General features: G+C 41.2%; 1 protein-coding gene across 1 annotated transcript in view; it reads right to left on the minus strand.

Moving 5' to 3' along the window:
* LOC306964165 (tumor necrosis factor receptor superfamily member 14-like) overlaps positions 1–14,978 on the minus strand; it is a 36,025-nt gene that overhangs the window by 16,532 nt on the left and 4,515 nt on the right. The window contains exon 2 of the mRNA XM_079558106.1: positions 13,556–13,652. Within this exon, the coding sequence (XP_079414232.1) occupies positions 13,556–13,652 (97 nt within the window). The remainder of the gene's footprint in view (positions 1–13,555; positions 13,653–14,978) is intronic.

Below are 14,978 nucleotides of genomic sequence, written 5' to 3' on the forward strand. Positions count from 1 at the left end.
ACAAAAATGCAACTAAAACGTGATAACAGAAACTAGGAAGAAGCTTAAATGATTTGTCTAGGTCCTAGCTTTCAATTTAGACATTATCCTGGCTTACAGGCTGTAGGCTCCAGTCAAGAGGCTTTTAGATTTGGGTATAACTGGAGAAAATAGGCTCAGGTGGGGGCTAAGAGGTTAAGGTGATAATAAAGTAAAAAATCATGCAAGAAAAAAGGGCAAAAAAGAGATGAAATCTTCCAAATCGTTTACACTCAAAGGGTCATTTACCAAGTGTTTTCTCATGTACCAACCACGTGCAAAAGTGGATCAGTCTTTTTTTTTTACTCACGCAGCAATATCTTCAGTTCAGTTCAGCAAACTATATTTATCCCACATGGGGCAATTCCTTTAGAGCAGAAAACATAAAATATACAAACAGAAACACAAAAGCAAGCAAGTGGAGCTACAGTCTGTCTGAATAACAGGCAGGTGACAACCTCAAATTAAATTAAGGAGAGTTCAGGAGTCGTATGGCCTTTGGGACAAAAGATTTCATATAGCGGTTCCTCTTACCGCATGGCAAGGCAAAACGACGTCCTGAAGGTAACAATGAGAATACACCATATAGAACATGCTCTGGTGAAGCAAGAATTGTCTGGGCTTTCCTAGAGATCTGCAGGTCACAGTAAACAGACAGATCCCTCAACTGAACTCCAATGATTTTAGAGCAGGTTTTTACAGCTCGATTCGGACTATTTTTGTCTGCGAGTGAAAGGGTTTTAAACCAGCAGACAAAAGAAAAACACAAAAGGCTCTTGATAAATGCTTCATAGAACCGCACAAGAATTGTGGGACAGACAGAGAAAGAACTTAGCTATCTTATTTACGTATCAGATTTGTGGGTCTGAGAATGTAACACAGGCAACATCAAATGGTAAAAGAAGTGCAACATGCTCACAAAAGAGCAGATTATGAACACGCTCTGCCATCCTGGATTCTCTCTCAACTGGTGTTATTATGTAAATAAAGGAGTGAGGAATAGTGGTCTATTATATATCATGTTTATGTCTATGTCATAAAACTGTAATGCATGCAAAAAGGCTACTTCAGGCTAAGGTTTTTCACATTTCTGCACAGATTATATTCTAACCTTCCATTGAACAACACTGAATGAATGAAAATGTGCAAATTCACTGTTTTGTCCCCGAAAACAATGAAAATGTCAAAATTGGGCTCAAAATGTCAACATTTTGTATTTTCCAGCTCCGTCTTAAACCTCAGAAACTGGACCACAGGGGCCAAATCCAACATGATGTGACCCCAAACGCACCTCCAAGAAGCTGGGGATAGGAGTCCCTCCATCTAAACCCGACTGAGCATCTGCGAGTCATCTCCAAACAGAGGCTGGAGGAGCACAAGGTCTCTGGCATCCACCGGGTACGTGATGTCACAAAGGCGTGGAAGAGGACTCCAGAGATGACCAAGACGGAGCTGGAATACACTAATGGAAACACAAAATATTGACATTTTGAGCTATAGGGCTGCTCGATTATAGAAAAAAATATAATCACGATTATTTTAGTAATAATCGAAATCATGATTATTTAAATGATTATTTGTTGCCTTTTGAAAAAATAATCTTAATTTTATTTTTTTAAACTATGCAAAATATTTTCTTTGGACTGTTAAGAAAAACGTCCAAATTACCCATTGGTCGGACAAAAGCATGAGCCACTAGCACGTGAAATGTAAAGGGAACAGAAACAATCATCACAGCATGAAATAATACGAGTTTGCTTTGAGCTCCGTTGAGTTCTGACTCAAAACCATGCGCCTGGACAAAGGATATAGGCTTCTAAACTTCTGTTCTCCTTTCAGTAAAAGGGTAACACTCAGTGACATTATCTCATGAGCTATTTTTGTGACAAATACAACAGTTTTATCACACTGTACTGTTAGTTCAACCAATCAGATGCGCCCAAACACACCGCACAGGACTGACTTTCAGCGCTTTGGATGGACAAGCGGGAGGGCATCCTTAATAATCATTTTTTTTCTCGATCATGCTATTTTTGTAATGTAACAGCCCTATTTTGAGCCCAATGTGGACATTTTCATTGGAGGGCAGACTCACTTTTGTGAAAAAGGCAGTATCTCGAGTTTTGTCAAGAGGACAGTGAATGTGCATGTTTACACAAGCTTTACACTGACTAGACTACTTTGTTGTTGAATTTCTTTCCTTCAGTGCTGTTTAATGAAAAGTGATAATGAAGTATGTGCAGAAAGGTTATGTGGGAGGAGTTTGAGAGGTTACTAGGGACAGGTTATTTTTATGAAACAAAAAACACAACACAGTTTGCTCCGTGTTTTTTTGTTTTGTTTGTTTTTGTCATGAAAGATGAACATGCTCCAGGCTCCAAGTTTAGAAATGGACGTATATGGAATTATATACGCTCAATTTAGCCTTTGGTAGAATGCAAATTCATGCATACTCACAACAAACATCTCCACAACAACGGCATGTCAGGGACTTTCCACAGTAATCAGTAGCTGAATCAGTAGCTGGTTACTGAGTATAACACTCTTCTTGACAATAGATAGATAGATAGACTTACAAAATGTGACAAAAATGCGGCAAAAGTGCAACAAAAACGTGGTGGAAAAGCAACAATAACACAACCAAAAAAGCGGCAAAAACATGACTAAAGAGTGATGAAAAAGCAACAGAAAATCAACAAGAGAGAGTGACAAAACAGTGACGAAAATGCGATGACCAAAACATGACGAAAAAAGCAAAACAAAAAAACACAGCTTTCAAATGAGGCGTTACACTAAGTCTGTAAGCTCCGGTCAAGAAGGTTTTAGATTTGGAGAAAAGGCGAGAGTTAACAGAGCCCAGGTCAGTCACCACAGGCTCAGTTTCCCCCCATAGAGATGGAAAAGGTTGTGAGGCAACAAAGTCGGAGGAGGTGTCATTCACACAGCGTATTTTGAGAAATCTGACTGAAGTATAACATAAAGTGTGGAAAGCACCGGCCTGAGTGACAAAGATCTTCCTGACAGGTAAAGCCTAAACACCCACATGTTTCCCATTGCAGCAGTCAGGTTTACAAGCACACAAACGGCAGTCTCAGTCATTCTAAGCCTGCGATTGAAACAAACATCATCCACACTTTCATCTTCTCCCGCCTCGATTATTACAACCCTCTCCAGAGCTGACACAAAACTCTTTTGTGCCCCCAACTGGATCAAACTGCAGCAGCGATAGCAGCGATCCTGACTGGTTTTAACACACAATACCACATCAGTTTCAAACTTTGAACATAAGATTATGTATTTATATATGAAAATGAAAAAAATGAATGAAAAACTTAACGTACGTAAAACTTAATGTATCTAAATTCAAATTATTTCACTGCAGCACTAAGGGTGCAACGGATCAGTAAACTCACGGTTCGGATCATTCCTCGGATCAGAGTCATGGATCGGATCATTTTTCGGATCAGCAAAAGACATATTATCTCCTTCCTTTAAACATGGACCCATAAAAAACTCTATTATAAATCATATTAAATGTATCACAGACAATTAAATAGATTATAAATCTAAACAGTGTTGCCAATGTTATTTCAATAATGAGCAATAGGCCTATAGGATTGTACCTGTATCACAGGTTGTTGCTAAATGAGGCTGTGGGACAGAAGCCAAAGTGAACATTTAAATGAATAAAGCCCAGTCGGAGCATTTCTCCAGGACGGAGCGCATAGATGGGCCGACATGGAGGACTCTCAGAGCGGGTCAGTGACTCCTCCAGCGCCATGAGGATGGTTAATAAGCTTCTATCATTATCAGATATTCTCAGGGTTTTGTTTTGTGCCCAGACAACACGGGAGCCGTGCGCTCTCTCCAACCTCTTCCTTCATCATTAAATTTGACAGGGAACCATTTAAATGACGCGGGGTTCAAGCTCCTCCGTTCCTCCGCTCGCCGTGACCACGCTGTGTGTGGACTGAACGTGCCCACAACTTTTTTTTTTCATAAATCAATCAATCTACGCGTGTGTCGCCCCGTAGAAATTGATCCGAACAGATCAGTGATGATCTGTTGCCTTTTGAAAACTTTGAAGAGTTTAAAAGCACGGCACAGGCTAATCAGCAATGTGCTACTCATGGACATAAAACACTGATTCAAATTGAAGATTTATCTAAAACTTGATCAACTGAAAAAGTATTTTGTTCATATTTTTCAAGGTATTTAGTGCTTACTTTCGGTCATTAGAAATAAGAAAGGGAATTTTACTTCCGGACTAAAGCACGTGACCAGAAGTTTGCGCGGGAGTAACTTATTTTTGTGTAGCTCAATTTACAGCATGGATTCTTCAGAATAATCAGAGGTTACTCACAAAGTCTACAGATCATCAATAGGCGTGTTAAGTTCACACGTAGACCAACGCCTCTGGGCGCTGTTATTCCACCAAACAGACTCGGCCAGTGGTTCTCAAACTTTTTGGAGCCGTGTTCCCCTGAAGCTTTGAGTGATGAATCGCGTACCCCTGTTTTGACCATTTCTCGGCATATCAATTATTTATTTATTTAATCCCCCGCTAATTTTCTGTGCATTTACGTTGCGTCGTTCTGTGTTCATTATTCTAACCAAAAACACACTATAGCTTAAGTTGATGTAGACCGTTTGTCGGCCATAAAAGAATCCCTCAGAATACGAAACACATTATTTGGAAATGTATTTTGTAGGTAGGCCAGGTCAAATCAAAAACATACACACATGACCCAATAGTTATACTATTAATGGTAAATGGTCTCAACTTATATAGCGCGTTTCCACCTACATTATAGGCACTCAAAGCGCTTTACAGTAAGGATCCACTCACCCATTCATACACCAATGTACGCAGACACCAGGGGCAATGTGGGTGAAGTGTCTTGCCCAAGGACACAACGACAATGTGCACCTTCAGGAGGTGGGATTCGAACCCCCGACCTTCCGATCATGAGACGACCCGCTCTACCATCTGTGCCACTGTCCCAATCAACCAATGTTTTTTTTTTACTGTACTGTAGTACATTAGGCCCAGTTGATCTTGAAGTCTGAGCCTATTATCAAAAATGTGCTGTATTTTGGTTTGTATCTGACACAGCCAGGTCCAAAACATAACAGCTTATACTGAGTCAAATCATAACAATATAAACGTGCTGCTCAAACATATGGCTTTACAATCATTTTTCTAGAGCTTTAGGTTGAAAGATTCTTAAAGGGGGGGTATTATGCAAAATCGACTTTTTCAAGCTTTACATCATGTTATTAAGTCATTCCCTCATTAAAAACATGCCTGAAGTGTTGCCTTAGCACATTCACGTATTTTCGAGTAATCTGTAAAAACTCCGATGGCAGCCATTTTAGGGATAAAACGCCTGATTCCTTCAGGAAACGCCTCCGACCTCCAGGATACGCCTCCGACCTTTCGTCACCAGCCGAGTAACCAACCACTGCCCCTCAGCAGAACCCCCTCCCCGCAGTGTCTAGCCCTAAGATGTAAACAGAGTCATCATGGAGGATTAGCTTCATGTGTTGTGAACCGGAGCCACAGCAGACTTTTACAAAGACACACATCAGTGTTTCTGTTACCGAAACACCCAGGATTAAAACCGGTGACAAGAACGCTTATTTCAGTGTCTGGTTCTGCGCTGGGCCTTGATGATGCACAGAGCCTCCGGAGAAAGCTAATGCTAAGCTAAACCTCGAGTCATCACGTGAAAACGAGAAATATGCACACATAAAGTCAATAAAACCACCACACACATAAAGAACCGTTTAACAATGATCACACACGGAGCCAGGCTTGTTGATTTGGAAGTTTATTGCTCACATTTCATCTACAATGGGTCATAGCATAGAGTGGCTTTCTCCCGGAGCTAACAAGCTAGCCGCGATAAGCTAACGGGAAAATTCACTGAATACAAGCAGCATATTATGCATTGAAAACGTCACTAAAACAGGCAACTGCTTGAAGCAGCCTTTATGATGATCACACACGGAGCCTGGCTTGTTGATTTTGTAGTTTATTGCTCACTTTTCATCTACAGTGAGTCGTAGCCGAGTGGTTTTCTCCCGGAGCTAAGGCACTATTAGCCACGACAAGCTAACAACCTTCACCTTCACAACATTCATTGAAAACAGGCAGCATATTATGCACAAATAACGTCAATAAAGCAGGCAACTACTTGAAGCAGCCTTTACGATGATCACACAATGAGCCTGGCTTTACACATTTGTGGTTTACTGCAGACTTTTCATCAACAATGAGCTGTAGTCGATTATAACAAGCTAACGGGTAACCTCGAAAAACCATTGTCCACCTGCACAGATAATGTCCGTCTTTCAATCGTATGGGCTCCTGCAGATCCTGGTGTCGTCCATGGGGGTATAGTTAGAGATCCATAGGGCATGGCAGATGCAAAGAGATAGCCTCCAAACAGCAGTTATTTTTCAGGCAAGAGCCCCTTCCAAGCGTCCGGTGTGGAAGGTTTGTCTCCAAATAATATCCTGTGTGGCCATTGTTCACAAAGTGATAAACAGTAGCTCCTTTCCAACAATAAAAATTAAAATGCACCGATCGTAGTTTCAATACAGTTGAGACAACGAGCGCAGTGTTGTGATGCCACAGACAGCGTGTGGAGGGGGCGTGTCGGAAAGGGTCAGAGGTTCTTAAAGAGACAGGGGCCTATTTCAAGTCTTTCGCTACCGCCATTTTGAAAGAGCAATTTTATACAAGGCAGTTATTCTAATTTACTGCATTTACAGACCAACAGAAGGTTTCGTCATCATTGTAGTGTGCTATAGACTGGTGCTATGTGGCTGAAAAAAGCATAATACCCCCTCTTTAAGGCAGTGGACCTTGTGTTGATCTGTACCTGTCTGGTCTTTGTGCCCGTGGAAGAGCTTGGTCACTTCCAACTTCACCCCCGTTTGAAGCTATAGAAATATACTGTGAGAGGCAAATGCTAACAACATCTTTGGTCTTTTTGCGTGACTAAGGGCACGCACAAAGACCAGACAGGTACGCATCAACTCGTCTAAGCTCAGCCAACAACATATCACATTATGTAAAAACGGTGGCCTGTTCCTTTAAAGAGGGGGTATTATGCTTTTTGTCTTCTGTCAATCCTTTTATCACAAATATAACTCTGATCACTTTATAGCAGACTGCACCATATTAAAATGCACATGAAAACAGGAAACCATGATCAGGTGTTCTCTAGCTAGCTCTAGAATTGTTCTTGTGCCTTATACAGGTTTAGACACGGGTTTAGCGGCAGAAGAACAACACATAATGTGCCAGAATCGGTTGGGCATGTCTTAATGATGTGTAGGAAATTTAATGGAGAAGGGATTTAATGAAAAGGAAAATAGGTTTTGTGTTTTGTTTTCCTCTGTAGCTTGCAGGCTACATTAGTCCTAAAGCTGTAAGCCATAAAGACGTTCATGCACAATTTATCCGTTCAGCAGCCAAAGAAGGAAGAAGTAGAAAGAAGAATAACACCACAGACCACAGACGCTTCTCCCTCCTCTCGCTCCTCGGATCAGAACGAGCGGAAAAAGTATTTTTTTTTTTTTAAACATCAGTGCAAATTTAGACAATTTACCACAATATGGTTATTTTCAATCAAATTCATCATCATTCAGCGGAAAAAGGAACTGTGGCGGCGCACGCTCCTCTCTCTCTCTTTTATGACGGACGCGCAGCCGCAGCCGCGCTCCCGCAGAGTCTTACGCACTTCGACCAGTGGGGGGGTCCGCCCCCTTCACTCTGAAATGAGTACGTGCTAGTGGCAGGCCGTGATATTGCAGCCAGCAGCCCAAAAAGCCCTTTTTGTCATAGACACTCATGTAAAAGGAGCAGCCTGTAAAATGGTCCACAGGGCATCTGGAGTTTCAGACTGAGGCAAATATATTTCTTTAAAATTACTATTTTTAGGACATGGACTTTTTTTCTTCGTAAAAAAATTGTAAAGCATCAAAAATACATTTTAAAAAGTGTTCTAATGACGTGACGTCACCAGGGCCGCAGAAGTGCGCGAGCGTGTGCGTGATGACTCATGAACGAGCAGAGTTCTCCCTCGTGTGATTTAGCGGCTGAAGTCTGAGCAAAACAAATGAACGGACTGGACTAAAAACAAGGATAAACGCGAAATAACGAACATCTCAAGTAAGTTTAGCCAAAAACTAAATACGAAATGTATGATGAATATAGCATAGCATTGGATTATGGTTAATAAGAAACAACTAGTCTACATGTTATTAAACTCATTTCTGAAAATTAAATAATGGCACTAATAACCTGTAACTGTTTTATTAATTAAAAAAAATACTAGCAGCATTTAATGTACTTATGTACTTACACCATTATTTGTGTAAGTAGAATGAAACACAAAAAAATGCATGATTTCTGCATCTGTCCTGGATCCAGTACAGTACAGTACAGATAAATGCTATGTAAAAAACAATTTATCACATTTTACCAATGAAAATGTAATATAAAACACTTTTGCAGTGCTCATTCTTTGTATTTCAGCCAAACAATTCTAGTTGTGATGTTATACTAGCAAATACAGTGAAGTAACAACTCGATTTTTATCAATTCTATCACAATATCAAGACTTCCAGCACTTACGAAACTTCCCAGAAAAGTGACCGAGCGGAAGTTCATGAGCGCGGCTACGTACGTCCGAAGGGCCGCTAAGCGCCCGGTTGTTCAAAGAGCGGGCTAAACTAGCTTTTTAAGCCCCGCACTGACAAACTAACCCCCAAAGTCATCGTAGCATGGTAGCTTATTCGCCTGAAATGGCCTTAAAAAAACATTTTGTGTTTAAAGAACGATGATATTAAGAGATTTGACTTTTTGCGTAATGGCGTCCGCTCCGCTCTGAAGCTTCGTCGGCAGCCGTGCGCGCTCACGCTGCTTTCACCCACTTGGGCCGTAGGGAGCATAGATACAGGTGACGCGTCATACGGGTACTTTGGGCCGCAATGGCGGACGAAACTGGTTTCATGCGCCACTGAGCACCCCTATGTAAAGAGATAGGAGCTGGGACAGCATGCCTTATCCAGTTTATAATAGATCCATGACTTCGACCCAAAGCAGCTTTTGAGGTTCAGTTCTGGAGTGGACGAGATTTAGGTCCAGAACAAGCTCATTATACAGACACCTTCACCTGTATAGTCGCGTTTACCCTTTTTAACGGGTCCATTTCTATCAGATTGTGATCACACACATATTTCCTCCATTTTTTTTTCTGTCACCATTGCCAGTATTCAAACACCACTTTTAAAAATATGCATCTGCAGTTGTTTGTTTACCATGAAAATAAACTGCAGCCAGGCTGATTCAAGGTCAAAACACTGTTGTTGTTTTAGATAACCTAACAATATCCACCTCTACTCTTCATGTGACAAACCCGTTCTGTCCGCGCTCCCGTAGACGTTTGTGGTGAGTTCATATTTATATTGTTCATTTCAAAAGTGAAAGCAGATTCGGAAACTTTTGCCAACTCATAAGAGCCGAGGCCTCATATAACACATAACACACGAAAGGTAATGACTAATCACACGACTGTACAGTGCGCAGGAACAAGACCGACAGTTACCATCAAAAAGCAACTCTCAGTGAGGACAGGACAGAATAATACAGGCTTACTTACATATTCTTCAGAGCGGGGTGAAGTGTGCTACGTGACTCTCCATGTTATTGTGGGGGTTGAGCTTCTTTTAGTTTCGCTTTCACTTGCGCCCTCCAGTGGCGGGGACGGACTGGGACGGGAAAAGGGCCCTGGGCTCTGATCAGCCTGGCCCAAATGAGCGTAAATGCAGCACTTCCACAAAGACATATGTGAACCTCTTACCTCCCGTCTGAACCGAGTGCATTTCCCCCAGTTCGGCTTTACCCAAATCTACAAGCTTCCACTGGAGAGCAACAGTGTAATGCCTCATTTGAAAGCTAAGACCTACAAAAGTGATTGTACCCTTTTGTCACATTGCTGCAACACGTTTTGGTTGTTGTTTCATTGCTTATTTCGTTGCTTTGTTGTCATGTTTTCGTCACGTCTTAGTCACTTTTTTGTCACATTTTTGTTGCTTTTCTGGCTCACTCATTGCTATTTTGATGCTTTGCTTTTAAACTCTTAGATCTGGGTGAAGCTCGGTTAAGGCCGGGATTTAAGAGGTTAAGGAGAAAATTTAGACTGGTGGCCCAAGAGCCAGTGGCCCTTCTGTGCTCTTCCAGAATGGACATGGCCAGTCCGCCCCTGTCCAGTGGTAAAAAAAAAAGTATTTACTCAAAATATTTCGATTCAGGAGCAGATACTTCACTAAAAGCCACCGCGCACTATTTCCATAAATAGAATAAAACATTTTAGAAAAAAAAAATATAACAAACGTGTGTGTTTACTGTGAGACCTGACTGTGCCTGTGCTGAGAGCGGGACCAGCTTCTCCATGGACATGTGACTAAAGTCAGCTGAGAATGAGATTTAAGAAAAATCCACTCTTTGATTATCATCCACTGCAGAAACAGACTTCTGTGTGTCGAGCTGCTCATGGGAGCATGTTTATACCACCGCCCACAGCAGAATCCAACATGAATGTGTAACTTTCTATGTGATTTGATTTAGATTTTTATGAGTGACCCAGCAGCTGTGTGGTTAGAACGGCGCCTTTACTTTCCATGATGGCGGCCTCTATAGGGCTCCAGGATCAATGGTTTTTAGAGTTTCTGCAAAACCTACAAAACAATTGATCAAAGTAAAGGTGCCATGCTGACCACCCATACAGCCGTGGGGTCACCACCAGGTCAATACGCATCAATATCGAGTGTTCTTCCCCTGCATAAGTAGTGAGTTATTAGTGAAAAAAAATCTATAAAAATTACAATTTTGTCTTGTTTTCTGGCTGAGAGATTTTTTATTATTATTTGAAATGTTCTTCTTATGAAACCTTCAAATCAGTTATTAAATACAAGACTGGCACATTTAGTGTGTCTGAGCTTCTGTAACTGAAGATCCCATTGCCATAATGCCGGGGTGCCCAAAGTGTGACCCGGGGTCAAATGCGGCCTCAGAACAATTTTTTCTAGTTTTATTGACACACATCGCCATAGATGGTACTGTTTACTGCAATTTTAAATGTAGCCACAATTTTAACCCTTTCATACACCTTGAACTTTTGCACATTTTGTCATGTTTACAACCCTAAACATAAAGATTTTATTTTGATTTTTTTACTGAACATTCACACACAAGTAACAGACAACTGTGAAGTGTAAAATGATACATGATTCTGTTATTTTTCCAAAAATAGAAAAGTGAAAAGTGGGGCGTGCACAAGTATTCATACAGCATTTTTCTGAGTGCATTAAATTACCTTTATAACATTCCTAATGACGGCAGAATGTTCACACCTTGGCCTAACCATTAAAAAGAGGCCACCTGTGTATCTCAGTATAATTTCAGCTGTTCTTTTAGGCCCTCAGAGCTGTGGTCGGAGTGTATTGGTCACTAAACAACATCATGAAGGTCAAGGAGCACCAGAGAGGTCAGGGATAAAGCTGTGGAGAAGTTTAAAGCAGCCTTAAGTTATACAAAGATTTCCCAAAATTTCCCGGAGCACTGTTTAATCCATCATTCAGAAATGGAAAGAGTATAGCACCACTGCAAACTTACCAAGACACGGCCGTCCACCGAAAATATTAGACCGAACAAGGAGAGCACTGGTAAGAAATGCAACCAAGTGCCCCAAGATAACTCTGGAGGAGCTGTGAAGTCCTGCCGCTGAGCTGGGGGAATCTGTACATGGGACAACTATAAGTTGTACTCTACAAAAATCTGGTCTTCATGGACGAGTGGAAGAAGAAAGCCATTATTGAAAGGAGGCCATAAGAAATCCCGTTTGAAGTTTGCTAGAAGTCATATGGAGGACACAGCTCCATGTGGAAGAAGGAGCTTTGGTCAGATGAGACAAAAATTGAACTTATTGAATGCAAAACGTTATGTATGGAGCAAACCTGACACTGTTCATGGTCCTGAGTGCACCATCCCCAGTGTCAAATATGCGGGGTGGGGGAATCATGCTGCGGGGCTGCTTTTCCTCAGCGGCGACTGGGGAGACTGTAAGAATAGTTGTGAAGATGGATGGAGCCAAATACAGGGACATTTTGGAGGAAAACCTGCTGAAGTCAGCAAGAGAACTGAGGCTGGGGCGGAGATTCACCTTCAGCAGGACAATGACCCGAAGCACAAAGCTAAATTTACAATGGAATGGTTCAATAAAAACATATCAATGTGTTAGAATGGCCCAGTCAAAGTCCTGACCTAAATCCTATTGAAAATCTGTGGAAAGACCTGAAAACTGCTGTTCACAAACGCTCTCCTTCTAATGTGAAAGAGCTTGAGTTGTTTTGTAAAGAGGAATGGGCTAAAATGTCAGTCTCTACATGTGCAAATCTTCTAGAGTCAGACCCCAAAAGACTTGTGCTGTTATTGCAGAAAAAGAGGGTTCCACAAAGTATTCATGCATGCTGTATGAATACTTATGCATTTCTATTTTTTGAATGTATCATTTAGCTTTCACTTCACAGTTGTCTGTTACTTGTGTGTGAACGTTCAGTAAAAAAAAATCAAAATAAAATCTTTATGTTTAGGATTGTAAACATGACAAAATGTGCAAAAGTTCAAGGTGTATGAATACTTTCGAGAGGCACTGTAGATGTTGGCCTGTCTTTTGAACATCTCATGGACTCTGTGTTCAAAAACGCACAGCACCTCCATGTACTGAGAAAAAAAAGACATTTTAACACTGGTTTACAAATCTCTCATAGAATCCATAATCACTTTCAGTATCACATCATGGTTCAACGTTACAGCTCAAACCCCTCTGTGAACTTTACAGTCGTGTCAAAAAATGTGTGAAAAATGGGGATTAATTTAGGATAAAATGGGGGGAAATAGGGAGGAATTGTGGCAAAAAATAGGACAAATTGTATTAAAGAAAATGGGGAGAAAACAGGGAATAACTTGGGGGAAAATTGGGGGGAAATAGGGAACATATTTTTAATACAAATCAGAAAAGAAAAATGTAAACAAGAAAAAATTGGAGCAAAATTGGAGGGAAAAATATAAAAAAAATGGGGAAAACATTGGACATTTTCTTTTTTAAATGTGACAAAAATAAATACATTTAGATTTATTAGAACCTTGGACCCAACAGACATGAAAATTAGGATCTAAAGATACAAGATTTTTTTTGGTACCTGCCCGAGTTCCAAATGTAATCACCACCATGAAAGGTCACAAACAAGAGTCCTGTTGTTCATTGTTGTTTTTATGGAAGAGTGTGTGCATGTTTTAAGCCTGTCAGAGAAGAATTTCTGTCACCTTCAGGGACAGACAAGTTTATCAGTCCACTTAACTGTCCTCTCCTGTCCCTTCACCAGAGTTGGGTCTTATGTCGCTGTCCATGGAGCAGGCCTTAGATCTGTTTGATTCCATTGTACGTGTTTTGGTACATACCTGGAGGACACTTGGGACAACACTCCTGTCCTATCTGGTATTCGCCTTCATAACAGGGCGGGGGCAGGCTTAACACAGCATGCATCATTATTTGGATCTGTCGACAAAACAAAAGCATGAAGTGTAGCTAATCTGCTGATAAACTGTATATTGTTCCAAGAGTGATTTCTACTGTTCCCAGTCAATGTTTTTGCCATTATAATGTAAACTTGAGCCGTTTGCACTTTGCTCTTCCTCAGTTCCTCCCTCCTCCTCTTAAGACCGAGCCCCGTGTGTTTATCCAAGCTCGTACAGGCAGTGCCCCAGACACCGCCCACTTTACCTGTCATTTCTGGATTGAGGATTTGGAGTGTAGTGCTTAGTTACGCTTTGAAAGCAGAGAATGGATAAACAAGTCCAAGTTTAATTAGAATAATGAGAATAAAGTCCTATAGCTCGATTCACAATCACCCAAAACCAAGTCCAAGTCATAAGTCCAGGGGTCTCATTTATAAAGCTCACATATGGACAAAACAAGGCCAAAACCTTCTGTACGAACTGTTCTGTGCTAAAGGTGGTATTTATAGAAATCAAACTGAAACATTACGCACCGCCACACTAGGTTTGTACCCGTCGTACGCAATCCGCACTTTTCAGAAACGCTGCACAGACACGACAAAAGGCGAGGGAAAGTAGCGAGGGGAGGTCAGATTGAGGAAATGAAGTTTTGTGCACATTTTAAACCGCTGAGCTTTATTTAATCACCTTATTCATTAGAAATGATTGGTAATAAAAATATAAAATATAGAATTAAACCATAGGCTTTGAGTAAAGTGTTTAAATATTTTGTTCTTATACTTGGAGCGTCACAGATTACGACAATATTTGTCAAAGATGTGCACGCTCATGTACGCTCATGCACGGACACTGGAGTGCTGCCACCTCCTCAGAGCGGGAAGCAGGAAGGATCCGAACAGAACCGCTTTAACCACAGTCTGAACTCCTGCAGAGACCGCGCTGAGGGCTGGTCCAAGGCACAAGTCCATACAGAGACGCTGCAGCTCCATGACATCCCTCTCTCTCTCACCACCCGGACTCTGCTCCTCATTCACGCCCAAAGTGAACCACTGCCTCGTCCCCAAACCCCGACTACACGTACAGCGAGCTGATATGATGATATAAAGTGCTTTTGTCGTCACCGTGTAGCTTTTTACTATACTAGCATAAAGTCTATTTTTTACAACCACGGCTGTGTACGGAGATAGACAGAAACTGAAAGAAATGAACGACCATTCATATGTAGAGCTGCTTTAAAAGTAAAGACCAGTCCTTGTTCATATAGTTGGAATAACTATGTGAGAAAAACATTTCTGACCCTCGAAAGCGACTGAAACTGAAACTGTGGCCTCATGTCGCCGAAACTTAGAACATTTAAATTGTAGTG

Source organism: Gobius niger (genome assembly GCF_951799975.1).
Source record: "Gobius niger genome assembly, chromosome: 6".
NCBI lineage: Eukaryota > Metazoa > Chordata > Actinopteri > Gobiiformes > Gobiidae > Gobius > Gobius niger.